Raw genomic sequence first — 27,691 nt, forward strand, 5'->3', positions numbered from 1 at the left:
AACGCGGATCTATTCAATTACAATTAATATTTAAGATCATGTCTCACATTAGTGTGCATAACCCATTTCCAATGTAAATAAAAAGACTATCATGTAGATACTGACAGGCTGGCATTGGGCCTGGTTCTGGTGGGACTCTCGGCGGAGATGATGAAGTAGGATTTTTGCTTTGGAAAATTTCTCATCAGTTCCATGTCTGCGATCAAGTCCATTACGTAATCGTGCCCTGCGAGCTCCGCCCACTGTCCGTGCTCCTTCATGACAACAGAGCAACCCTTCCAGGCATCGTTCACGCCCCTGTGGAGCCAATTAATGGGGCTATTAATTTCAGGCAAATTACAGATAAATAATGAAGGCCTCATTATAGACAACATGTCCAATAGAAAGAGCATGAATTAATGACATGGATTACAGCATATTAAAAAGCTTCTTATGAAGATAAATGGATGGATGAATGCAAAATCAAAGATTGTGAGCTGGATGACTCGAGGAAAGACTGGAACAAGTGATAACATAAAATGGATGGTTTGTGTACGGTCACATACCTGTGCTGTAGAATATCTGCAGCCAACTCCTCCCCACTCGTCCAGGAGTGCACAGGGCACAGGGAAGATGTCCCTGTCAATAAAACACGATGTTTAACAGCTGTGGTTTGACAGGAGTGAAGACTACATGCAAATTACTATTTCTAAAGCACCACCACAGATCATGTATCACCTGATATATGGGCATTACACAATTGTCTCCAGAGGGTTTTGAGGAACAAAAGAAACTGCCAGGCAGATTTAGGGAGATTATAGAAATGGAAGAGCCTTTCAGAGCTTTCTTTTAGTGTTTTGTGCTATCCTTTGTGTTTGTATCCTTATGCAAGTCTGAATATCTCTTTCATTCCAAACAAGGGCAATATTCTCCTTTCTAATGGACATAAGCTGTTTCCATCACCGTTTTTTGTGCACATTTTGAAGTATCACATCAGAAACGAGTGATGGAAATGGTAAATTTTAAAGCTACACTGTGTACCTCTTAGTTTATTCTTAGCTAAAAACACTTCCCAGACAGCAAACTGACATTGAATCAACGTGGAAACGACGTCTCTCTTGACATTGAAACAACGTTGATTTGCTCATCGAATTAACGTTGAACCAACGTCAGACGCGGCATTCTTCAAAGCTAAATGAAATCGAAAATTGGTTTGCTTTCATAACGTTGAAACGTTGAACGTTAACGTTTCAAGTTGATTTTCCGTTAGTTTTGAAAGAATAACGCATCTGACGTTGGTTCAACGTTAATTCGATGAGCAAAACAATGTCAGATCAACGTTGTTTCAATGTCATATTTCCACGTTGATTCAATGTCAGTTTGCTATCTGGGTTAGTTCTTTCAGAAATATATGTGTTCATTAATGTATATTTACTTCGTTCAAGTAATAAAGTATTCTCGTGAGTGTATAATATGCCATTGAAAATACATACGGGTAAGGGGTTCTAATGTCGGTCGCCATGTTGCCCCTCCATCTTGAAAGTACATTAGCCAAAGAGGGACATACCCATTAATTCAAGCTTCACCTTTCGCGTTTACGTTTGAGTTAACAATCAAGGACGAGGTAGAACTGGAAGCCATGTTAATCTTGGACTACATTGGCCACCGTAGGAGTTAAAACGAAATCGGAATTGAGAGGAACAGAAACTAATATTCACTGGATGGTCATATACCTTTTCACCACTAGATGGGGGTAAAAATCACACAGTGTAGCTTTAAGGATAGAATTAATTTGCAAAAAAAAAGTTTTTACGCTCGCTTGAGGTGTTTTTTGACTTGTGCGAAAAAGAGTTAATGCGAATAATGGGAGATGGAAACACATTTGCCGAATAAATTTCTGACGTAGCGAACAGTAAACCCACGTATTACTAGGTTAGCAATACCACCGTCATCTGATCGAACAACTTGACGGAAACGCGCCTAATTCGAAATTTGTTTATTGTTTATTTAGCAAACTTTGAAAAGATTCGCTTGACACCCAGCCAATGTCTTTTTAAATGTGTCTCCAAATATCTATGCTGATTTTTCACAAGTGTTTTATGATATGTTCAGTTTAGGAGTTGCATTCAAGTGCTGAATTACTCAAGGATTTAATTAAGGGTTTATTTTAATTAAACTTTAAGCTTACTGTGATTGAAATTTAGCGTAATGGATGCAGCTGAATCATGTTCACTTTTTTAATGCAACCCAACCTACATGGCAAACACTGAGTGAAGGTTGCCGACACTCAAACAGTGAAGGTGAAACTGATACACACCATCAAAACAGTGTACTTGCAAAACCATGTTTGCTTTCTTCCTATTGGCTGTCCATTCCAGCAGGGACAGTGGGTAAGTCCTCGCCGTCTCCGGTCCATACAGAGACTTCTGCATGGCTTGAATGAGCTTCTGTTGGCCGACAGCTTTGAATCCATTATAGGCATGATCTGAGACAAACCTAAAGCCAAAAAGTAATGAATACTTACAAGTTGCTAATGAACCAACATGAGTACTGGTATGTTGCTTACTTCAGAAGGCATTTCTCAATTTTGGCTGATGGTGCAAACGCACTCAGGCAGGCCAGTAGCAGCAGCCAGCCCCTCTCTGAGTTTTCTGGATTGGTGTTTCTCCAAACCTGATTGGCAATTTGACATAAGATTTCATCCCGCAGACCAGGGTTGGTAAGCCCCTTCTGGATGATGTAGTTCCCAAATAAATTCTCCTGAGCACCATTGAGATGTGGGTCACCCATAAACCTTAAGATCTACAAAGTGAAAGAAGTAATGCTAACAGAGAGTTGAAATCACACTGACTTATGGCTACAACAGCGACATGTTTCTACCCTTAATCTCAATGCAGGTCTGTGTTGAAAGGTTTACATGCTAAAAATCTATTTCTCTATGGAGAAAATTAATAGGATTTATGCTTCCAGAACCAACATTTGTGCTTTAGTCTATTGCATGTAAAATAAATGACAATGGCAAAATCTTCAACAGTATATAATGTAGCGTACCATGACAAAGGCGTCTAGAGCCTCATGTGTGAGATCATCGTCAATGTGTGTTAGTGGTGTCTTCAAAGGTGCAGTTAACATTCCAAACTTAGGCTCCTATTATTAATAATAAAAAAAAAAACATACAAATTAATATACAGTATATCAGTCATTCCTGAATAAATATCTGAGTATGAGAGCTTATTTGTGATTTTGGAATACATTACTCATGTATGTCTTACTTTGAAGTGAATCTGGACAAATTTAGAGATAGTGTAATCATTGATGTCAAGAGGTAGAGTGATCTGTGACTCCACCTGAACGGTGGGAGCCTGGACTAAAGCCAAGCAATCGGAATGGAGCTCCCTACCACCTTAAAAACACAGAGGTGAGAGATGACATGCAGTGTACATTATAAATAGATTATATTTACTTTGTGTGCTACTTTTGAAAAGTCCATGGTCAATAAGATTTTATGCTCACCAAGACTGCATTTATTTGGTAACAAACAGCCAAATTATAAAATATGTTTTCTATTTTAATACATTTTAAAAAGTAATTTATTCCTGTGTTGATAAATGATGCTTTTAAGTCTTCAGTGTCACATGATCCTTCAGAAATCAGTCTAATATAATGATTTGCTGTTCAAGAAACATTTCCTATTATCAATGTCAAAAACATTTGGGCTGCTTAATATTTTTGTGGAAACTGTGATGCATTTATTTTCAAGATTCTTTGATGAATAGAATGTTGAAAATAAAGTATTATTTTGTATAAAATATATTTATTTAAGAAAAAATCTGGGCTACACTTTTTTCAGTACTTAGTAATATTAATTATACCTACCTGTACTTACTATAGAGTTAGGCTTAGGGTTACGTTTAGGGTTAGTTACTTGTAATTATGCATAATTTACTGTTATTACTATAGTAAGTACATGTAGTAACGTGTAACTATGTCACCTTAAAATAAAGTGTTACCAAAATCTTACTAACACTATAAATGTATTTACTGTCAATTTTGATCAATTGAATACACTCTAAATAAAAGTAATTTTCTTTTTTCAAAACCTAATCTTACTGACCCCAAACTTTTGAACAATATAAAATACATATATTTAACGTGAGGAAAATTGGCCTGCAGTACCAGAGGCGGCTTGCAGCAATGCTCCGAGTTCAGCTGGAATGACCAGATGAGTGACGTTTACCACTTCCCGCTTTGACAGCTCCTGCAAATAAAGAAGAAATTGGAAACACTTCACAATAAGGTCTATTTTGTAAACAATAGATAATGCATTGGCTTACATTAACCAAAATTGAGCAATATATTTTTACAGTATTTATTGACCTATGTTAATGTTAATTTATAAGTGCAGTGTTAACATAACATCTTAAACATGTATTAGTAAAAGTTTAAATTAACATTTAGTAAGATTAATATACATGCTGTAGATGCATTATTCATTGTTAGTTCATGTTAACCAATGTATTTAATTAATGTTAACAAATGAAACCTTATTGTGAAGAGTTAATGACTATATTTTAAGCAGGGTTTTTTGTAAATTAATTATTCTCCCCATTCTTTAATTATATTTGGTTAAATACTGTAGGCATAAGACATAAACCAAAATGTTTTAAATTTAGACAGTAAATGTCATTATAACCATTTCTATTCTCCTTTGCTCCTCTTCTGCCTTTCTCCTGGCCTCGTATCTCAGCTAAAAGAAAAAAAAAGTAAAACAATTAAAAATGGGATTGCAGCTTATAGCCTGATCACTACGCACTAAAACTGCATTGTTCTTACCTTAATAAATCTCTTGCGATTAACATACATATGGACCAGAGAGCGTAATTTCACAAGGCTAGCTCTCATTTTCACATATCGCTTCCTGAAAACAGAAAGCAAATTTATAGAAATTGTCAAGATCTAAAACAATTTATTGGATAGAAATTGCTATTTGTGACTGAGTAAAAATAAATAAATAAATAAATAAATCACAAACTAGACAATTCATGTTAATGTATTGGTTATAAAGAAACGCACATCAACAGCAAAGCAATATGTTGCTCAAATTGGGTGCTCAACAAGGAAATTACTAAAAAGGGAAAAAGTCGTCACATCACGACTCCAAAAATGTTTACAATTTAAAGACAGACTCACACACAGATGGTGAGTCTATCATTACATTTTTCATATTTTTGGAGCCGTGGTGTGCTAACTTTTTCCCTTTTTATAAAGAAAATGTTAAAACAAAGAATTTATTGAAATATAATTATGTTAATTATTATTTTCATTTTTTTTTTTTTTTTTTACAGATTATCACTCCAAGGGTGAGATTTACTAAACAGCGCAAAGTAGCATGCAGCTGCAATCTAATAAAAGCGCTAATGGGAGTGGAAAGTTCTGCAGGTGATCTATCTACTGCGAATGGACAAATTCAATGTCATGCCAGACAGTTAAATAATGCCACAAATGCCAGTAATTTGACTACCTCCACCCTTAATAAACCATGTTGCATGATTCATTTAAATACGCAGTGGCACTTTAGTTTGGGGAACATTTCTGACTATTAACTAGTTGCTTGTTAGCATGCATATTACTAGTATATTGGCTGTTTATTAGTAGTATAAATAATGCCTTAGTTTGCATGACCTTATTCTACATCCCTTAATACTACCCAATACCTAAACGTAACAACAACTACCTAACTAACTATCAATAAGCAGTAAATTAAGAGTTTATTGAGGCAAAAGTTATAGTTAATAGTGAATGTGTTCCTCAAACTACAATGCGACAGATTACTCTCTTCCAATAAATTTAGCGGCCTGACAAGGAAACTCCTACAAATGCATATAAGGACATCTACAAAAATAACCATGCTAATTTATCACTTCGTGTCTTTAGTAAATCCTGACAGTGTTTTTTTAACACCAAAAAGCTGTTAGTAAATCTGGCCCCTAGTTTCTGTAATTAAAAAGTCTGACAATTAGCAACTTTAAGAAATATTGTCATTGACAATAAGGGAGGCTATGGGTCAAAAGGGGTGGAATGACTGATTTAGAGTGATAATAAGATATTATGGTTTATACCTTGTGAGAAAGCCTCGGCAATGGGCCTGCAGCCGTATGATCTTCATGCGGAAGGCTTTATAGCGTTTTCTCACAAAGAACATCCTGGTGTAACGCTGCAGAGTCAGGGCAGCCACATGCCTTACTCTGTCCCTCTTACTCTCCAACAGGAAGTAGACATCCTCTTTCATGAACAACTAACAAGAAATAAAAGGTGCAATCAAGTACTAAAAAACAAATGTGGAGAGTAGTCTCACATAGCCAGACCTTTCTCATCATAAAGTCTAGTCCACATTGCAGTGATATTTTGGCCATTAACTACAGTACCTGTGGGTGGTCCATGGTGTGACGTCTGGGTCACTGCATGTGATTCTGCCAAGTAAGACATGTTCCTGGACCAACATATTTTGTTGACCCTATAGACCCTGAACATTTAGCCCCTAAACCTAAACTTATCCCTTAAATCAGAGGGAAATGATAGATAAATAACACTGTGGTTGAAGCACCAAACCCTGGTTGTAAGCCTAAACTTGATAAAACTGTAAACTTGTCCCTCAAATCTGATTGGTCAATTGGAAACATGTTGTACTTGGTGAAATCACGTTCACCGTGACGTCTGACGGTCTGAGACAAAACGAATAGCAATAATTGCACTTAATCAGAATCATACACACCTTAGTGACACCGACTTGAAACGATCCTTGTCTAACAGGGCAAAGCTTCCTTAACATGATGACACAGTTTTCACCATTGGCAGGTGGAGGCTGTTTGAGGCCTAGCAGGGATTTATATCTAAATCCAACCGAATAATTGAGTAATTATTATAATTTTCTTGATATTTTAAAAAACAGATACAAAAGGGAAAAACTTTGTGTTAAAGGGATACTCCACTTTTTTTGGAAATAGGCTCATTTTACCCCTCCCCCAGAGTTAAACAGTTCAGTTTTACTGTTTTCAAATCCATTCAGCCGATTTTCTGATATTTAGAAGAATATCAGTAACCAGACAGTTTCTGGTCTCATTGACTTCCATAGTAGGGAAAAAATATACCATGGAAGTCAATGAGACCAGAAACTGTCTGGTTACTGATATTCTTCTTAATATCAAAAAATTGACTGAAAACATTAAAAAACGGTAAAAACCCAACTGTTTAACTCTGGGGGAGTGGTAAAATGAGCCTATTTCCAAAAAAAGTGGAGTATCCCTTTAATGGCCTCAGACGTGTTTGACCTGTCTAGGTCTTACCTGAAAAGGAAGACATCAAATGGCATTCTGATCGGATAGCCCTCTCTCCTGATTCGAATGGTTTCTAAAATCCCAGAGTAGTTAAGTTGGGCACTGACCAGCTCCATGTCAAACACAGCAGGCTCCTGCAAGGTTACATACTCTCTCAGTGGATTTCAATTCCAGCCAAGATATAAGCAAATAGCTTAACACCCATGAACCCAGTGATTGCGGTTCTTTACCTTGTTCTGATTTGGCTTTATGCATCGCACAAAATATGGGTTGGCTCTGTATAAGTACAAAATGGAAAGAAGTAGTTGGTGATAGAAAAACTTACCAATGTCACGTACACAGCGTAATGCACAATTTAGGTGGTCTACCTCTCCATCTTTTCAATGAGCTCCATGAGGGATTGTTGGAACTTGGCTGCCACCGTTGAGGCCTGATGGCGCCGTGTTACTGTGCTGTTCTTCCCAACATGAGATCTCTGCTGGTTGAGGGTCTCAGCATAGCTCATAAACAGATATGCAACCATCTAAAACCACAGCGAAATATGAGTCAGTTTATTGTAACACAGTCTCATCCCAAAAAGTCATATAACTGACGTCCTGGGGCGTGTTTTGACCATACGTCAATATCCGCCTTTTTAGGGCCCCCTTAAACGTCGGTAGATGGCGATCCCGGGCCGTTATACAACTGACGCTTTACCTTTAACATCAGTTAGATGACAGGTTAGGTTTAGGGTTAGGTTTAGGTATGGGGTAGAGCTAGGATCCCATAACCTCATCTACCGACGTTTAAGGGGGCCCTAAAAAGGCGAATATTGACGTATGGTCAAAAGACGTCCCAAAACGTCAGTTATATGACGTCTTGGGATGAGACCGGGTTGTTTATTGGGGTCATTTCATTCCAGACTCACGCTAGTTAAATCATTTCTCTTACCTTGTTTTTGCTATGAATAAAAAGGTCAAGAACATCCTGGCGAACTTGATCGTAATTCTTATCCAGAAATTTATGGACCTGCGAAGCGTGTTTTCAATCACAAAACGTTTGGTCTATTCCTCCACAAATACTTTATAGGGAATAATTAAAATGTTTGATGGTTCAAGACAAGTAGTTTAAATGCACCTGATAGGAGACCTTCCCAGCGAAATGCTTGATAGTAAATTCAGGGAGAGGCATTTTTGGCTTGGAATACAGTGGATTGTTGCCATGGTGATAGTGGCATTTCTGAAGGAAGGTATGGTCTGTAGCCTAGAGGAAATTTGTTCAAAAGGAAGTTAATTAAAATGCAAATGTTGCAAACTAATAGTGTGATGAATACAAGAACATCAATGAACATTGAGAAATGACACCTGTGGAAACCCGCTCTGATCATCAAGAATCCGGAGTATTCCATGGGGCTTTGCTGCAATGAGGTCTATGCAGGCCTGGTTGTCAGAGAAAGGTACCTCTTCCCAGTTGATTTGCTCTCTGCTATATTCATCCTTGCACATTCAAAAGAAAATCATTTTTTTTCAGATGCATACCACATGCAGTTTCTCAGAAGATTAGAGTGAACGCAGACACAGCTTACTTGTTCTTCTTTAAAAATGACCCCGTTGAAAAAGAACTGAAGGTACTCATTTGCATAATTTATGCAAAGCTGTTCAAAGCTGTTGAAGGTGAGATCCTACAAAGCACAAAAAAGTGAGATTCAGTCGAATGCAATCCAAATTTTACCGCAATAAAGAGTATTAGCAAAATCTTTTACTGTCGCGGGAAAACAAGTTACAGCGACTTACCTCAAATCCATAGATATCAAGGATGGAGATGGATAGTGCTTCGTTCCGAGGATAAACCTGCGTATTTATTCTGTCTGTTAGCCAGCTGAACAGAAGGGAATACAGGATCTTGGCAACTGCATCTCTGTTATGTTAGAGAGGGAAAATAACCATCTTTTGATTACCTCAATGGTCAATGCAGAGAAAGTAGCATTTTTAATGACACTGATTTTAGTTCTCTAAATCTTAATATTCATTACTTTCTTTTTTTAAATTCTGTATTTAATTCTTGCTCAGTCTAAGGACAAATCTGGAGTGGCTAAATCTGAACTGCAACAGCGATTTTAGTTTTGTAATGAAGTATTTTTTTTTCTTAGAAGCTTTTAGAAAATATACAAGTAAAATAAAAATAGAATAAAAATACAATTCAAAACAATATTAATTTTTTATGGAAGCTTGTTTATGCCATGGAATAAAAAATAAAAAAGATTATTGTGACTTTTTATTTCACAATTCTGACAAGAATTGCGAGAACATAAAAATCGGAATTGTGAGGGGGAAAGTTTGAATTTTGAGAATTACCTTTTTAATTGGAAATTCATATCTGCAAAATCACAATTCTGACATTTTTGTTCTTGCATTTTCTGAATTTATATCTGAGAATAAAAATTCTGAGAATAAAAGTTAGAATTGCCCTTCTAAACTCTGAATTTTAAGACAAGGTTTAATTCTCAGTGAGATTTTAACTCTCAATTCTGAGGGGAAAAAAGTAAAAATTTTGAAATATAAATTTGTAACTGGAAAAAAAATTAGATAAAAAAGTTACCTTTTTTAATTTTTTATTCCATGATGGAAGCAAGCTTCCAATTGTTTTTATTCGAAAATATTTATTTATTTGGAAATTAGAAAAGTCTAAGTGTAAGCATATAGAAATGTTTTTTAGGAGTTTCCCTTACCTGGCATCGATTGCACTCTCAACAGTCAGGGGCGTGTAGATCTTCTCCCTCATTGTTTCCTAAGAAAGTACAGAATTACTGAAATACCAGAAATACTGGTTGCAAATCCGAAAACGGTGAACTGGGACATTCTGTTATAATAAAACACACCACTTTTATTGGAAACCAATCACTTTACTTAGATCAGTCTCTTAGCAGGATAAAAACCTGGTGTCGATGTCTGAAAGCAGGCCTTAATGGTTTCATCAGATAAGAAAAGCCTGCATAAGATCCCCGTTCAATTCAATTGTACAAAGGGAAATTACTTTGAGTATGGCCTTCTCCTGTTACATAGAGAGTACCTGTTCCTTTAATGAAAAGAATCAGCTAAATTACATTGAAGGGCCCTCAAAGGTGTCAGACTTGCAGCCATGAGTAGTAGTCTAAATGCCAAAGCACATTTTAACATGGCAATGGGACTGTGAACATTGATGAGCTCTGGCTCTGACTAAGACTGAGAGACAAAGGCTGATCTGAAACAAGATGAAGATTTTTTTCCCAATGATACATCTTAAATCAGGAATTGATGTGGATCTGATGTGAGGAAAGATGCTGAAACAGAACACGGACATGTTGATGGTCTCCACCAGAGGAAGGTTGAGGAATCAGCTCTTGATACAGCTCAGATGGAAAAATAAAAACCCTGGATTCTTCTTTATTTACAGAAACTTTACTGGACAAGGAATGATGGAACTTAAAACACTTTGCCCTCACTTTACCTTTGTTGGTGTGGAATATTGGATAGTTTCAGACATATCAGGTTTGAATAGGAATTCTATTTGAGTAAGCTCTCTATTTGGTTTGATTGACACATTTTAGAGACTTTAAGTTTTTCCTGAATTGATTTAATAAATAATTAGATTGAAATAGAAGCTATTCTGTCATAACATCGTTCTGTTTGATTGAGGATTTGAATCTATAGAGTTCAACAGTAAGGTTCTGGAAATAAAAATCCCATGCATTTTTTTCCACTGGGGATTTTGAACGATAACTTATAAGCCTCTAAAGAGAGACCTACTGTGAGCTATGAAGTTGTTAGATTGTATATGCTTTTGTTTTAAGCCATCAGCCTGCACCTGCACGTTTTTTTTAATAATAATCCTGTTCAACAGTGGAATTCATGGCTACTAGCTGGCCTTTGTTGCATATGCATATTTAGTAATAGACTTAAAAGAATAGGCTAGTTCACCCAAAAAATGAAAATTCTGTCATTAAATTACTCACCCTCATCTAGTTCCAATCCTGTAAGACCTTTATTCATCTTCGGAAAACAAATTAAGATATTTTTTGATGAAATCCGAGAGAATTGCTACTTTAAGGCACAGAAAGTTATTAAAGACATTGTTAAAATAGTCCATGTGACTACAGCGGTTCAACTTTAATTTTATGAAGTGGCGTCGCGGCGAGAATACTTTTTGTGTGCAAAAAACCCCGAAACAAAATGAACCACTATTTTTAACAATTTCTTCATGGTGTCAGTCTCTGGCCCTGTTCATGTTATAAACACAGGGCAGCACTTCCAGGTTCTGGGCATTGAAAGTTGCATTTATTTTGCAGTCAGAAATCTCTCCGAATTCATCAAAAATATCTTAATTTGTGTTCCGAAGATAAATGAAGGTCTTACGAGATTGGAAAGACATGATGGTGAGTAATGACATAATTTTCATTTTTGGGTGAATTATTAACCCTTTAAAATAGATTGTGATAAACATCTATAAATTAATAATTTTACATTTCTCCATTGTTTTTATATTTCTTCATTCAATTATTTCATTAATAGTGCTTCATGAAATTGTAGTTCTTTCGCTTATTAAGGCTGTTAAATGTAAAAGCTATTAAAAATTCCCTAAATGAATGGGAAAAGTACTTGTGGAATCAAGGCTACTGAAAAAGTGGGTGTGCAGACACTGTTGCTCTCTAAAGTGATATTTTGTTTTACAGTCCTTTTGATCACATTGTATTCATGGTAGAACTGCCTTTTAGGTTTTGGAATAACTAAACAAGTTTACTGTGTTTGTGATGGTTAGCAGGTTAATACTGCGACAGACCTCTTGGTGGCACCCCTACAGAGGGTTGAATGGTAACTGCTACACCCTTAGGACTGTAACACAGTCTATGATGGGAGCCTCATATTGCTTTAATGTCTGTTTCTGCCCAGCCTAGGGTTTTCCCTGACTCGGTTACACTGGTTGCCATAGGGATATGGCATGCTGCCCTGCCATAATTAGCTTGCCATGTTATACTATCTGAGGGATTGGGGCTAATACGCACCATTTGCGGCTATCTTTTAGTGCCTTCAACTGAACAGTGTTGGCATTTGGATCGTGTTTCCAAAGGACTTTAATAAAACTGATGTAATGATAAAACCTTCACTAACAGAGTGTTGATACTTGGCATGGGGCCTTGATGTGTGAGTTGTTCTTGCCAGGAGGTCATGTAAGGTCTAAAGGTGAGATGCGGACACTTCCTGTTGATATCCTCGAGTCAGTCTGTCTCAAACAGATACGCAAATCCAAGTGTATACGCACGGTATATTGAAATACGCAGTATACAGTGGTCGCAAATATATTGTCACACTTGAAAATATATGACAAAGTATGACAATGCAAGTATCACTCTCTAGTGTAGAGAAAGACTTTCAGGCTAACATTTGAAAACAAAATGTTTGTTAAAAATGGACACTTTGTAATACGTCAGTGTAGCATGTTTATAGTTATTTTGATCTATGTGAACTTGGGGGAACTGACTTCCTACTTAGTAAAAAAATCTCCTATGGTACCAGTTGGGTTTATTATATTATTTATTATATGGGTTTTGCATTGATTTGTTATTTTATTATCTAATACAATGAGATAATAATATGGTAGGACAATTGTATTACCTAGTCCTAATGCAATAAAAACACATTTTAAACGTGGCTTAAGTGTCCAAATGTTTTGAGTCTAGTAGATTATGTAATGATTAATAATTATGTTTTATATTGGTGCTGTAATAAAGCTACTCCTATAGAAATTGGATAAGAGGAAGACAAACTAGGGATATTGATGGATTATATGAAATTTACACAGTCAATAAAGGATTGCTAAGATATGACATGGACAAGTAAAGGCTAATTAAAGGTTTCTATTAGAAGTTCAATTAAAAGTTGACTTTAAAAAAAAACTTTTGCTGATAATTTACTCACCCCCATGTCATTCAAGATAACCATGTCATTCTTTCTTCAGCCGAAAAGAAATTAAGGTTTTTGATGAAAACATTACAGTCTTTTTCTCCATGTAATGCACTTCAATGGGAACCAAATGGTTCAAGGTACAAAAGACAGTTTCAGTGCAAACTGCAAACTGTTCAAAGGGCTTTAAACAATTCCAGACAATGAATAAGGGCCATATCAAGCGAAATGATCGGTCATTTAAAAAAAAAAAAAAAAAAAAAGTTTTATATAAAATAACAAAGTTTAAGTTTTAGCTCAAATGGTCGCCTTGCTCTGTTCTGTGACGCACGTTCGTGACTCTCCTATTCAAAATGAACGAATCTTTTCCCGACTCAACTTATTCATTTAATTCGTTGAATGAACAAAATGAGACGAAAAAAGATTCGTTCATTTTGATAAACGAGATCGAACAGGAGAGTCACAAACGTGCATTCCACAACCCGACAAAAGCCAAATGAATAAGTTCAATCACTGAAAACCAGCACAACAAATTCACTGATAAAACCTGATAAAATCCAAAATGTGATAAAACCCAACGAACGTGTCTGGTGCTGTTGGTCAGCATCTGTCGGTGCAGTGTGAAATTGGCCTTAAAAGTGGGTAACGTGAGTACAATTCTGCATGGATAGCATGCAAATACCACTAAATAAAGACTATAACATATCCAAAATCAACCCACATAATCTTTTGTCTTGTTGAAGGTGAATTTTTTATCTAGTGCTGAAGACATTATCAGGAAGGTTTTTTTTTTTTTACCGTGACTTTGAAAGTAATGGACTTCTGTAGACCCTCTGGGGAAATCTGTAGAAGTTCAGCCACCACTCGAATCTCCTGAGCACTCACAACTGATGCCACTTCCTGAGATTCAGTCTGTCAAAAAAAAAAATCAAACTTATTGCATTACACCACTGAAATAGAGCATTATGCTGTAGTTCAGCAACATGAGGGGAATCCAAGTGAGGAGTATGCAACCATTTGTTTGAGTTTCAGTGTACCTCATATCTCTCAAAGAAGACATTTCCTAAGTGAAGGATGGAAGACAGGACTCTGAAGATACCGTTCTGGTCTTCAACACTGAAGTGAAGTATTTCCATGGCACTTAGGAGCCTGCGGAAATCCTCCCCATCACTCTTGCCAACAATCTCACAGTCTCCACCCTTGCGACCAAATAGAGCATCCATGAAAGAGAACAACCGTCAAGATTTTGAGGATTTTTTTTGTTGCTATAATAATCTAGTTGATTAAACCATGGTCTCACCTGATTGAGGTAATAATACGTCTCGGCGTCTTGAAGGTAGAAAGACTGCTTCTGCTGTGAAGGAAGGCCTGCAAGCATCTCATAAAAAATGTGATAGTTTCTTTCATCTTTGGCCTGAGAAAAAAAAAATAACATTGTGGTTAAGAATTTGTTTAATAAATTATTATTTTAAATATCTATGAGCATTATGAAGAATACCTGAAACACAATCCTGGACTTTTCAAGTAGATACTGTGAGGTTATGGCACCGCTGATTACCCCTCTGTTTGGGAGCAGGAAAATCCGACAAGCATTAATATGTAATTATTTGCAACTTAAACCATGTACTCTAACATACAGTCATTTTAACCAGCATCATGTGAATCGTGATCCTGTTACCCTCTTTCAGTTGTAAAGGTACTCCGTAAGTGTTTCCGTATAGGTGTATCAATAACATTGCAAAGAGATTTGGAATTGACAAACTTACTCTTCCATAAATATTTCCATGTATTTCCCAAATCGACTGGAGTTATCATTCCGCACAGTTTTGGCATTTCCAAAAGACTCTAAAAGGGGCGTTGCTTCAAGAATCTGTAGATTATGCCATAAATTAATATGTGAGAAGTATGTAGCAATAATAACTGCACAAAAACAAACATATTATTAATAGTTATGTCTTGTTTTCATCAGTTTTCAACTCCTGTGAGAGAGTCTTGAAGCTGACTTCTGCTGATGAAACTGCAAACTATATTCAGTAAATCTTTTTCTTTAATTTTGTAATAAATCTGACTCTGGGATTTTTATAAATCTGACTCCCAGCTTGTTTCTGAACCTGTTTATAATGTCAAAATAATCTGCCAGTGTAATAAGAGAAAATGCTTTTTTTTAAAAAAAAAAAAGATATAAGCCAGTCAGCCTAGCAGCCAGTCTTAATATTTACTATCTTCCATTTCAATCCAAAATAGCTACAAAAAAAAAATGTTTACTGTTTCTGGAAAGCATGTGATATTCTTTTAGTTGAAGATACTTTCCATAGATTATTCACCACTTCTGTTAAATTGTTTACTCCATAGGTAACTAAAACTCTTGCACACTTGCATATCACAAAGTGCCACAAGACATGCAATAAAGATTGCAAACAACAGAAGGCCACGCAAAAGTACAATACCTCAATCTGTATGATAGCATATACAAGTAAAACACAAGAAAAAAATAAGTTATAAAATATGCATGAACTGAGTTTAACAGTTTTCCAAGATTTGATTAGCTTAACTCATACCTGCTGTGTGATATTCTGTTTGTGATGTATTGCGGCTAAGTACCGGAGAACTAGCTTTGTGGTCTCTGTTTTACCAGAGCCACTCTCCCCACTGAAAGACAATAAGCACATTTAGACCACAATGATGACTCTAACCCTCTAAAGTACCAGTTTAACCACTTAATTGGCATAGAATGTGGCTTGGCATGTGAGAAACCGATTTTCTTGTCTTTTGCCATGCACTTAAGTAATGAGTGAGGCGTCTGATCATCAGACAGAAGTGGAATTGAATGCTTGATTGGGACTGTCGTCTCAGCTACTCTGAACAGCCATGGGTGCATTTCACAGAGACATGATCTGCTGGTGCAATCATGGCCTAGACATCAGTAGTCTTTCCTTACAGGTATCTCCGTCAGAGTTAGGTTTAAAGTGTTCCAGGCGATCAGCTGTGTCAAGTAGAACTGACACTGATGCCTCCATCAGTGTAAAAGACTACTTAAGGTGACAGGACATAGATTATCTTAGCTATTTGAATTCTGTCTGTTATTTTAATTAATCTTTCCAAAAACACATTGTGAGTTAGGTTAGTTGTTCAAATATATATATATATATTTAAAAATATTGCATGTTTACCTTAATTTAACCCTACCTTATAATAATGCACTGGTTTTCTTTGGCATCCATCATTTTTGTGTATGAGGCATTTGCAATAGCAAATAGATGTCTGCAAACACAATGGATAAGTTCAAAACATTTAAGAAAGAAGAACAATACTGTATAAGGAATTAGCCTAGCATTGATAAAAAGCGATCATCTTAAGTACCGGTTAAATACTACTGAAGTTTAAAGTATTTTGAATTAATTAATGGAAGTACTTACGGAGAATTCTCTCCAAGCGCATGCCCTTTGTGTTGTAGAACCATGTCTGTTCCGTAGATGTTGAACATCTTGTAGGGATTAACAGCCACCAGAATACTTCCAATGTAAGTCTTGGGATACACAAAAACAATATTGCTTTTAAAAACGCATCATTGTGTAATTTCCTTTTTTAAATTCACTCAAAACTCTTTGTACTAAAATACTTACAGAATAAAAGTTCTAAAGAAATGCAAGGATAGCTTTTAGTCATAAATAAACAAATGAATGTACTATCCATGTGTAGTAGACTTTGCATTTGACTTACATATATCAAATTGCGTTCAAATCTTTTCTTCAAATTCAGCAACACAGCACCTTCATGCAGGTCCCTAAAAAGAGTTTAAGTTTTTACAAAAGCATTTAAAAAGTGAATACAAAATATCATTATATACTGTATAGTAGGACTGTCAAACAATTAATCGTGATTAATCGCATCCAAATAATAGTTTGTGTTTACATAATATATGTGGGTGCACCGTGTATAATTATTTTACATACATATATATATTTATATATACACACATGCTTGTATATATTTAAGAAATATTTTAATGCATATACTGTATATACAATTTATATATAATTTATATTATATATAAATGTTTTATATATAAATAATATTTTTTCTTAAATATACATGCATGCATTTGTGTGTATTTATATATACAAAATAATTATACACAGAGCACCCACATATGTAAAGACAAACTTTTATTTTGGAATGCGATTAATCGCTTGACGGTCTTATTTTAATCTTATTAAAAAATCTCATACTCAAGCTGTGTCATGTCCTCAAACCCATCCTCCTCTGCACGTTCACGATACAGCATCGTGGGCAGACTTCGAATTGAGTACATCTAAAAAAAAAAATGTGTAAACAATGTGTAAGCCTAAACCAAACATGATATAAAGCTAGTATTTCACACTATGATTATTTATAGACCTTAGTCAGGGTGGAGATGCAATATTGAATTTCACATTTATGAAAATTAGGCTGTGAGGAATATACTTGCAAGTCTTATAGTATTTGCAATGGCAAAGCCTATACACTATTTTGAAGAGCTATTTAGAAAGATTTCATCAGCAACTGGGATGTTGTTAAACAATGGTACAATTCATTGAACACACTGTACTTCTATCCCTCATGGAGTTGTTTTCATTCCTGCAAAAAATTAAATATGCTGCTACGGCTAAGGTCTATTGAAACGATACCTGTATGCTGTTGTGATATTGCTGGCATGGCAGGTGTATTTTGGTGCATTGTATACACAAACCTAAATACAGTACCAAATCATCCATCCCTAGTCTATATTGTCTAATATCCAGTCAACCAAAAGTCACCAAAGTAGCAAAAGTACCAAAGTCATAATATTTTCCTTTGATATGACATTGCCCAACATCATTTTTTTGACCCATAGTTTTAAATCTAAATTTCAGTATTTTACAGGTTTAACCAGAATCTTCAGTCATACAATTGTATTATTTTAGTGGCAACAATTCTACAGGAAAGGTCTACTGTAGATGGCAATTAAATGCTGAGCAATGTTTTCTTATAAAGAGTAACTAAATGCAAGTTATTTTACCTTGTCATACCAGTTCCCTTGAGGTTCACCTTCTCTATTTGGTAGCCATGCAGGTTCTGTGCTATCAGTCATTTGGCCAGGAAACACGGGGACGACAAAATTCTCCAGTTCTTCATCCCTATACATGGACCATTTTGTGAGGTTCTGAACAGTATGATGGGGGAGGACTCTTTCTGAAGACCAGACATCATCTGGCTCATGAAAATCTATTATTTGATTGTGAGCCCAGTGTTCACCAGACTGACCCTGAATCTGAGGGGTCACTACTGCGTACCTTGGGTCCTCTGGAGAGCGTCCCAGTGTTGACGGCAACTTGTAGGAGGCTTTGCGCAAGTTAACGTTCGTCAAGGCATTTCCCAGATAGGGTGAAGAGGGAGATTCACTTTGAGCAGGTTTACCTCTTGTCATGATTGATCCATCAGGCAATCTGTAAGATGCTTTACGAAGGTTTTGGTTTAGGAGGGCACTGGACATCATTGAAGAGGGAGCTTGCTCTTGCTTAGGATTTTTAAACAGGCCGGAGGTATTGGGTAAGCGATAGTTGGCCTTGCCAACATTTTGTAATGCACTTGACAAATTAGATGAAATTGATTTCTCTGGTTCCTGTTCAGAGCTCTTAGTCAAAAGTGTTCCATCAGGAAGTCTGTAAGAAGCCTTACGAAGGTTTGAGTTCAGAAGAGCGCTTGAAAGATGTGGAGAGGGTGGCTGCTTTGCTGGTTGGTTTCGGGAAAAAAGAGTACTATCAGGTAGTTTATAGGAAGATTTACGTAGGTTAATATTCTGCAGAGCACTTCCCAAGTATGGTGAGGAATTTGTTGTGTCCACGGTTTGATCAGTGCTATTGGATACAAGTGTTCCATCAGGAAGCCTGTAACTTGCTTTTCGAATGTTTGGATTCTGAAGAGCATTGGATAGCGGTGAAGAAGTTTGAGCTGGTTGTGCTGGCTCATTTCTCATTAACGTACCATCGGGGAGCCTATAAGTCGCTTTGCGGAGACTGGGATTTTGCAAAGCATTTGACAGAACAGATGGAGTAGCCTCCTCTTTTTGGCCTCCTAAATTTCTAGATATTATTGATCCATCAGGTAGCCGAAAGGAAGCACCTTGAAGGTTTCGATTCTTTAACGCATTTGACAAAGGCGAGGAATTATCCTGTGCTTGCTGGAAAGGAGTAGGATTCCGCTGTAAAGGAGAGGTATTGAATGCATTTCTAGAGATTATCGATCCATCAGGTAGCTGAAAGGAAGCACCTTGAAGTTTTGGATTCTTTAATGCATTTGACAAATGTGAGGAATAATCCTGTGCTTGCATGAAAGGAGTAGGATTCCTCTGTAAAGGAGAGGAATATGATGCATTTTTTAAGGTAGGATTCCGAAGTGCATTTGATAATACTGATGTTTGCTGTTCAGGCTGTGACATCACCGGAGCATATAAAGATGTATTTCGCTGAAGAGGTGAGATATATGAGGCGCTGCGTAATTGAGGATTTTGTAGTGCGTTTGTTAATGCTGAAGAAGATTGCAAAATGTTCTGTGGTACCTGCTGAGCTGCTGTGGTAGAATATGGAGATGTGCTTTGCAGTGGGGAAGTGAAGGAGGCATTACGTAGGTAAGGGTTTTGCAATGCATTAGAGAGCATTGGAGAATAATTCTGATTGTTTACCTGAACCTCTTGAGGTGCCACTGTAGAATGAGGAGATGCAGACCTTTGCAGAGGTGAGCGGTAATTGGCATTACGGAGAAGTGGATTTTGTAATGCATTTGATAAGCCTGGAGAAGAGCTCTGAGATAAACTTTGGTTGATCTGTGACATTGGGGATTTAAACCTTGGAAGTGGTGAACTGAACGAAGCAGCACCAAGATTTGGGTTCTGTAAAGCATTTGTTAGTAGAGGAGATGGCCCTTGTTCAACTGTCTGGGCAAATTCAGTTATGACCTGAGGCTGAGGAGTGTTGTGCTGAGGCTGAGGAGCAAAATGTGATCTGAGTGAGGCGCGATTGATTAATTCATTATGTAGAGCATTTCTCTGTGAGAGGATCGGCGATGGAGAGTGTATAGACATTGGTGAACCAGCTCTCACTGAAAGCTGAGGTGACGGACATGGGGTTGGGACATGTCTTACAGAGAATTGTGGTGAAGGTACACCTGGCCGTTTTATTGGAACATGTTGGGGAAAAGGGGGTTGAGCATTCATTACAAGAGGATGGCTCTGGCCTCTTATTGATTGTCTGAGAGGAACAGGACTTATTGGTACTCTCACAACAGGACGCCCTCTCCCAACAGGTCTATGAAACCCTCTCTGTTGATTTGGTGTTCCAGATGGAAAGAATCTCTTTGAGTCTTGAAAACCTGCTGGTCTGGAACCTTGTCTTGCCAACATGATGGGTGAGGATCTAGCACTCTGATTCAAAGCTCCTGAACTCATGGGTACATTATGGACTGAAGATCTGAACGGAGCAACGTTTTGCATTTGAGGAGTGCCATGATGACTTTTTCTTTGGAAAATTGGATTAACACGAGATGGCTTAACTGTTCCCATTGGCACTTTATTGCCACCAAATCCTCTGAATCTACGTGTAGAGGAACGAGTTGGTAGATGCTGTGGGTCACGTTGAATTCTGCCAGAAAATGCTGATGGTGATGGGGAAAAAGGTCTCTGAGATCTAGAGGCAAAGGGGGATATTGGTCTCGGAGACATCTGTCTTTGGGAGGGAGATGTGGCTCTGTGAGGTGGGTATGGAGAGCTCTCCTCTAGTGAACGTTGGCCTATTGTTGGAGACCGTGGAGGGCTTCTCCTCCGTAAAGATGGTTGTGGTGAAAAAGAACTTTTCCTGATAGATCTTGATGACATGAAAGAGTCCTGATTGCTTCTACCAATTGGCCTGAAACGAGATTTTATTGGAGGGGCAGGACTAGCCTTGGAACTTTGCCTCAGTGTTGGTCTAGGCGAAGAAGGAGGACTTCTCCTTCTCATTGAACCTCGTGGAGACATTGGAGGACTCTCTCTTCCATTAACAAGAGGAGATGGTGCTCTAGAACCGAATGGTTTTCTCTGGGGAATTGGCGATTTTCCCCTTAAAGAAGCTAAAGGTGATGGTGCTCGTCTGGACAGTTGTGGAGAAGAAGTGGGGCTAAATTTTCTCCTTTGAATGGGAGATAACTGCCTTTGTGCATTATTATTGTATGATGTTGGGCTAAACATTCTTGACTGCCTTGGTGAGAACCTTGGACCCATTTCCTCATACATATCAGATCTTTGGCGAGGTAGAGGGCTGCTTCGACCTGGTGAAAAATTACTTTGTCTTAAGGAGAGCTGTGGTGAGGGGAGATTGTTAAATTGTCTCATTGTTGGTTGGACATTTTCATGTGGAAAATCATATCTCTGAAACATAGGATCTGGATAGACTAAATGGGGTTCAACCATAGTGGGATCAAATCTCCTTGCTGACAAAACCGGAGATGATGGTGTTGAGAGTGGTATGTGTCCTACCGGTCCAAAATAATGTCTACCTGGCACAGGTGACACTGGGATTGGTGAATAAAAGTGTCTTGCCTGAGGAACAGGTGAGGATGGTATTGTTCTGGTTAAAATGGGACTACCAGGTGGTATAGTAGATGCTGGTGTTTGCTGAATGAATATAGGCGTGGGAGAAAATGACCTTTGTACAGCTTCTGATTGATGTGGAGTATATAAAGGAAGGCTCATAGGTGAAGCATATTGGTTCTCATATTGGTCTGGAATCATTGTTTCCCCATCATTCCTAGTGAATTGCATCGGACTTGCAATTTCAAGTTTTTCTTTTCCAAACAATTTTACTTGTGGTCTTGGGAATCTGAATGAATCTTCAGTCAATATTCCTTCCGTTGGTATTTGTACATACTCATTACCGTACATTCCTGAGGGATCTGTTGGTTCCATGACATCCTCCACTGTGTACATAAATGGCTGGTTAGCAACCGTCTGAGAGTCAAGGTAAACTGCGGTGGTGTCTCCATTGTATATGTACTGATTTGGATTGTATACATATGGATAACCTGGATACGCCATGTTGGCATCTGAAACACCATCATAGTGAATGTAATAATTTTGCTGATCACCATAATAGTCAAACTGTTCTGGATAGTATCCATATTCATAGTATTCCACATCATAACCAGGGTAGCCAAATTCATCTTCCACACCATAACCCATTTCATCATAGTATTCCATACCATCAACAGGGTATCCAAATTCATCAACTCTCTGGTGCCTGTAATCATAGTCAATTCTATCATCATAATAACCATATGGTTGATCGTAATAGTCTTCATCAAAATAGCCATACTCATCCTCATTCATAGGATCATAATAATCATTCTCCTCATCATAAAAGCCATACTCATCTTCAGGATAATCGTAATATTCCTGGTCATCTTCAAAGTAGTCATACTGATGTGGTCCTCTAAAGCGCCCCTCACCATAGCCGTCATGATTTCTGCTCCTATAACGTCCCCGGGGGTTGTTTCTGCTGTAACTACTTTGAACATAGTCATCTTCCTCATAGCTGAACTCACCCTCATCATATTCATATCCTCCATTCTGATAGCCATGATATTGCCCCACACTTGACCTGTCATAACGAACAGAGCGACCCTGTCTTCCAGATGTTTTGGATGAGATGAATTTATTAGTTAACCAGTTTGCTGCTCCTGATATCTTCCCCAGAGCCCATCCTTTACTTTTGAATTGTGCAGCTCCAGTTTTCTTTTTACCAAAGAAGCCTTTGAATTTCCCTCCCAGACCAGAGGTGGCTGCTGCATTTTTATTTGCTTTCCCACCAATACTGAGTAATAAAAGTGTTCTTCCACCTTCCTCTTTTTTACTTTTGTCTTCTTCTGTAGCTTTTGACTTTCCAAAGCCTGAAAACAACTTTGATGTACTTTGTAATGCCTTTGGGCTCATACCTTTTTTCTTCTTGCTGCCAGAAAGTCCCATGAAAAGCCTAGATGTGCTTTTTAGCCCTCTTTTTGATTGTTTTGGGGCTGGCTTTGAGAAAAATGGGGACTTTCCTTTTTCAACATTTTGCTGACCCTGAACAGCAAAGCCTGTAATAGCCGAAGTTGCCCCTTTCAGGTTTATGTCCTTCATTTTGCCCAGCTGAAGTTGTGGCTTTTTTGGATCAACAACTTGCTCAGCTGCTTGCCCACGCTTTGGCTTAGCTACAGCTTTCACTGCCATAGCTTTGGATGCTCCCTTCAGTGCAGCTTTCCCTTTCCCTTTCCCTCTTTTACCACCATCATCCTCGCTTTGCACATCCTCTTCATCTACTGCCTCACTGTCCTCAACCTCACTTCTATCTACTTCGGAAGCCTCCTCAGATTCACTCGGATCTGGTTTGCCTTTTCCTTTTCCTTTCTTTGGATCCTCTTTCCCTTTCCCTTTAGGAGGATCTTTGCCTCCTTTTCCCCCTTTCTTGTCATCTTTTGCTGCCTTTGTATCTTCTTTTGCTTTGTCACCTTTCTTAGGAGCAGCTTTGTCTGCTTTCTTTGGTGGCATTTTATCCTTCTCCAAAAGTCATGCTAATATACGTCACTGTATCAAAAATGGGTGGTCAGTGACAGAAAACTCAAACAGTAACGCAAATGTTCCATGTGGATTCCAGGTTCAACAAAAAACTTATGAATTATGTCTAATAATTCTCTTGAATAATTGTCACTTAATACAAAAGCCAAAATGCTGATAGCTCTTTTTGTTCAGGACTCTACCTTACTGGTGTATTCCTCACATTTCAGAAATATCCGAGTCTTGTCCTTGGTTGTAGTGCTAATTTTGGCAAGAGATTTCCCACACACAAAAGGCTCTTTATCTTAGGCATCCATGAATGTCAGCATCCCTTTGTCATGTTCTACAAGCTTTTTCATGCCTTGGGAAAGTACTCCAGTTACACTTTTTGTCCTCTTGAGTTTTGCGGGTAGTGTCCTTCAATAGCTCCAGATGCATGTGTCTGAAAGTATGCGAGGGCTCCCTGTAATAGCTACGAAGGGCACCTTAAATGTATCAACTACACTGACTTAGAGTAACATTATCTGTTTGGCTCATTCCTGTATGAATAATGCACGTTGGCTGAGCTGTTACTAAACTGTGTCTGAGGACATTTCCAAAAAAGTATGGTAATGATGATACTGACTGAAGAGGAATGTCTCCTCCATCACATCTGAGGTGGGTTAAATGTTTGATATTATTTGAGTACCAAATAAATAAAACGACTGTAACTTGATACTGTCATGCCAAACTTTTTTTATTTTATTTTTTTATTCTGTTTTTAATTGTGCCATGACTTGCAACAGTGACATTTTGATTTAAAACGATGTTATCAACCACCCAATAAGACTTTTGGAGATGGAGATCATTTGAAGTAATTGAATAACAAAAATGTTGGATTTGTTGATTTTGCATTATTTCGGCCATGTATATTATTTGTACAAAGAATAAATATAGCTTGTAAATGTTTAGAGTTAGACTGACATGAATTATATATGATTTATTGGTGGGATGACTTCATTGCCTTTTGACTATATTTTTATGAACAGGAGAGCATCCAAACAGGTATCAATATTTATTATTATAATGCTACCAAATCATATGTTGCTACTCAATACATAAGTTTATGTCAGCTCTGAAAAAAATTAGTGGTTATCACAGATAAGAATCACATATGTACGTAATAAGCTGCGTGATTATCTCTCTGTTGACCACTTAATATTCCAAGAGTTCATGACACTGGTAGGGATAAATTCTTAATAGCCGGTCTGTATTCAGTTCACTAAGAAATAATTAAATATTAATCGGAAAAGTTCTAAATATAGAGAGACCCCATTCATTGTTAGCTTCGTATATTCGCCATCACAGGCATATATATTGCATATTTATATGATAATACAAGTAGGTGATTTACTGAACATTATTTTCATGATTTCATTTATTTTATTTTTGTATTTTTATTTATTTGTTTATTTATTTTTCTTGAAAAAGATGGTTATCTCTTATCTGTAATGTAAAAAAAAAAAAAATCTTCTGTGGTGCAAGCTGTTCAGCTGTTATGTTTTAAAACAAGTCCAAGAGGTGCTTTCTTTCAGGGATGTCTAATCCAATTTCAATACATAACACATATAACTTTACCTTCAATTTAATTAATAGAGAATTAATGTTTTAATTCATTATAATACAAAGTCAGACTCAGTTCAAATTCTTTTTTCGGCACTACTGTATATATATATATATATATATATATATATACAGCACTATAGTTCCATCAAGAGTTAAATGCATTTTAGAGTATAGGTAAGTAAAGAGAAGACTTAAACCCCTTTAGACCCATAGCTTAGTCTCCTTGGCGAGACGTAATGAATACCCCAAACCCTAAATGAACCTGTTTAAATCCAAGCCTAGCTATTCACCTAGGCCAAGTGCTGGGTAAGGTTACAATTAAGAGGCTTGGGGGAGGACTAGATACAATTTCAGTGGTGTTAGAAGCTGTCTAAGTTAACAAATCTATACATTGTCTCAAATCATACATTTAAATGTCAAGCATCATCTTTGCCACAATGAAATATCAAATGGCTCCAACAGCCTCTTAACTGTGCAGTTATCCAAGCTGTCTATAACCCTTTAAAGGGATACTCCACCCAAAACAATTCTGTAATTTACTCACCCTCAAGTTGTTCCAAATCTGTATGAATTTCTGTCTTTTTGAGCACAAAATAAGATATTTTAAAGAATGTCACTAACCAAACAGTTGATAGGGCCCCATTTACTTCTAGATAATTTTTTCCACACAATGAAAAGTCAGTCCAGTCCATCGACTGGTTGCTTATATTCTTCAAAATATCGTATTTTGTTTTAAGCAGAGGAAATAAACTCATACGAATTTGGAACAACTTGAGGGTGAGTAAATGATGACAGAATCTTCGTTTTGGTTGAACTATCCCTCTTATATTAATGTTCAATTTATTGATGTTTGTCTTTGGGTAAGAACTCCAAAGTCACAAAAGAAACCATCTAATTTAATGCAATTAGGCTACATTAAACAAATGGCGATTTTGTCACACACAAGCGCACTGTTTGTTTAGTGTAATGAACCTCCTTATGCTTGCAAATGCCAGCCAGTAATTAATAAATAATGAAGGGAAATCTTTAACAAGGCACCATATAATGGTTGTCAAAAGTCCAAGATAAGCTCGCCAGATATACAAGGCATAAAAAAAAAATATCAACAGCTTTATTATTTTTAATGTAAAGAAATATAAATAAACTAGCATTGTACAGGAAGCATAGTGTCAAATAAAAATATAATAAATCATGATATTGTCATGATTGTGCCAGTAGCTGTAACACTTACCTTGAAAATTGTTTTTTTAAAAATCTTTGCATCTAATCCCTTTTCCAAAAGTAATATAAGTTCTGGAATATAAGATCTGTTCTCAGTATTAGTGTGTTGCACTGAACTATGCTGGACCAAGACATTGTTCATGCTCATATAAGGCCTGATCTATTATGTTGTATACCTCTACCAAACTGCTCTCTTTCAGATGTAAAAGCGGCACACGCATGCAAACAGACCTTCCAAAATGCGGAGATGGAACAAAAGCAATGGTAATGTGACTTGCTTGTTTTCTTTTTTTTATTTTGGACAATGCATTTTAGCACACAAAGCAACATCATATACCTCAGTGAAGGTAAACAATTTATATTATACTAGAAACGAAAGGCCTGGCTCTGTATGCAAACAAACTACCTCACCCCTATTACAAGCTTGTTACAAGCAGTGGCTGCAGACAGGGTTCAAAGATCTGCACTTGCCTCTAGATTTTAGAGGTGAGAGTGCATCACATCAACAAGGAATTTTTCATTAAAATTATTTCTTATTTCTGGCTTACTTAAAAGTCATTTTAATTGTTCAGTACAATAGACAATCAGCTGCCTTAAAAAAAAAAAATAATATCGTCTCCCCCTATAAGACACATATTATTACTTTAAAGTCAGCTTGAAATCAAAATTGCCAATACTTGTTTTTTATGGAACATTGCAGTGTTTATTATCAATGATTTAGCCTATACTTGAACATCATTATTTTAAAACATTCATGTGCCCTCATAATCTATAATCAAATGAACTTTGCCTTCTTGCAGTGACATCTCTTCTCTGATGTGTTTACTGCTGTGAGGGTGGGACAACCTGTCACTCACATGACATCACAGCAATAACAAACCACAACCATCCACTGCGCTGTACGTGTCGCCCCGCCCCACTACTCTGATTGGTTCATTCGTCTTCAGGTATACTTGATAGAAAATAGTGTTTGTAGTGGATGTAGATCAGAGAAGTGCATGGATGTCGAAGCGAAATGTCATCAATCAATTTACAAAACTGTAAAAGAGAGGTGTCTA

General features: G+C 37.0%; 1 protein-coding gene across 1 annotated transcript in view; it reads right to left on the bottom strand.

Annotated features, from left to right (window-relative positions):
- myo15aa (myosin XVAa) overlaps window positions 1–23,801 on the bottom strand; it is a 43,151-nt gene extending 19,350 nt beyond the window's left edge. Inside the window, exons 1-32 of the mRNA XM_089128725.1 lie at window positions 19,517–23,801; window positions 18,267–19,369; window positions 17,458–17,540; window positions 16,949–17,012; window positions 16,645–16,754; window positions 16,415–16,489; window positions 15,787–15,877; window positions 14,995–15,098; window positions 14,727–14,790; window positions 14,529–14,642; window positions 14,266–14,427; window positions 14,027–14,140; window positions 10,021–10,079; window positions 9,086–9,209; window positions 8,878–8,973; window positions 8,657–8,788; window positions 8,430–8,555; window positions 8,244–8,321; window positions 7,682–7,836; window positions 7,544–7,589; window positions 7,323–7,447; window positions 6,752–6,869; window positions 6,099–6,274; window positions 4,813–4,897; window positions 4,673–4,726; window positions 4,156–4,237; window positions 3,252–3,382; window positions 3,031–3,126; window positions 2,546–2,781; window positions 2,297–2,475; window positions 546–618; window positions 106–297 (exon numbers count right to left, since the gene is read on the bottom strand). Coding sequence (XP_088984851.1) covers window positions 106–297; window positions 546–618; window positions 2,297–2,475; window positions 2,546–2,781; window positions 3,031–3,126; window positions 3,252–3,382; window positions 4,156–4,237; window positions 4,673–4,726; window positions 4,813–4,897; window positions 6,099–6,274; window positions 6,752–6,869; window positions 7,323–7,447; window positions 7,544–7,589; window positions 7,682–7,836; window positions 8,244–8,321; window positions 8,430–8,555; window positions 8,657–8,788; window positions 8,878–8,973; window positions 9,086–9,209; window positions 10,021–10,079; window positions 14,027–14,140; window positions 14,266–14,427; window positions 14,529–14,642; window positions 14,727–14,790; window positions 14,995–15,098; window positions 15,787–15,877; window positions 16,415–16,489; window positions 16,645–16,754; window positions 16,949–17,012; window positions 17,458–17,540; window positions 18,267–19,369; window positions 19,517–23,801 — 8,732 coding nt within the window. The remainder of the gene's footprint in view (window positions 1–105; window positions 298–545; window positions 619–2,296; window positions 2,476–2,545; window positions 2,782–3,030; window positions 3,127–3,251; window positions 3,383–4,155; window positions 4,238–4,672; window positions 4,727–4,812; window positions 4,898–6,098; window positions 6,275–6,751; window positions 6,870–7,322; window positions 7,448–7,543; window positions 7,590–7,681; window positions 7,837–8,243; window positions 8,322–8,429; window positions 8,556–8,656; window positions 8,789–8,877; window positions 8,974–9,085; window positions 9,210–10,020; window positions 10,080–14,026; window positions 14,141–14,265; window positions 14,428–14,528; window positions 14,643–14,726; window positions 14,791–14,994; window positions 15,099–15,786; window positions 15,878–16,414; window positions 16,490–16,644; window positions 16,755–16,948; window positions 17,013–17,457; window positions 17,541–18,266; window positions 19,370–19,516) is intronic.
- Window positions 23,802–27,691: the final 3,890 nt, after the last annotated feature.

Source organism: Pimephales promelas, chromosome 3 (assembly GCF_988280905.1).
Source record: "Pimephales promelas chromosome 3, fPimPro1.hap1.1, whole genome shotgun sequence".
NCBI lineage: Eukaryota > Metazoa > Chordata > Actinopteri > Cypriniformes > Leuciscidae > Pimephales > Pimephales promelas.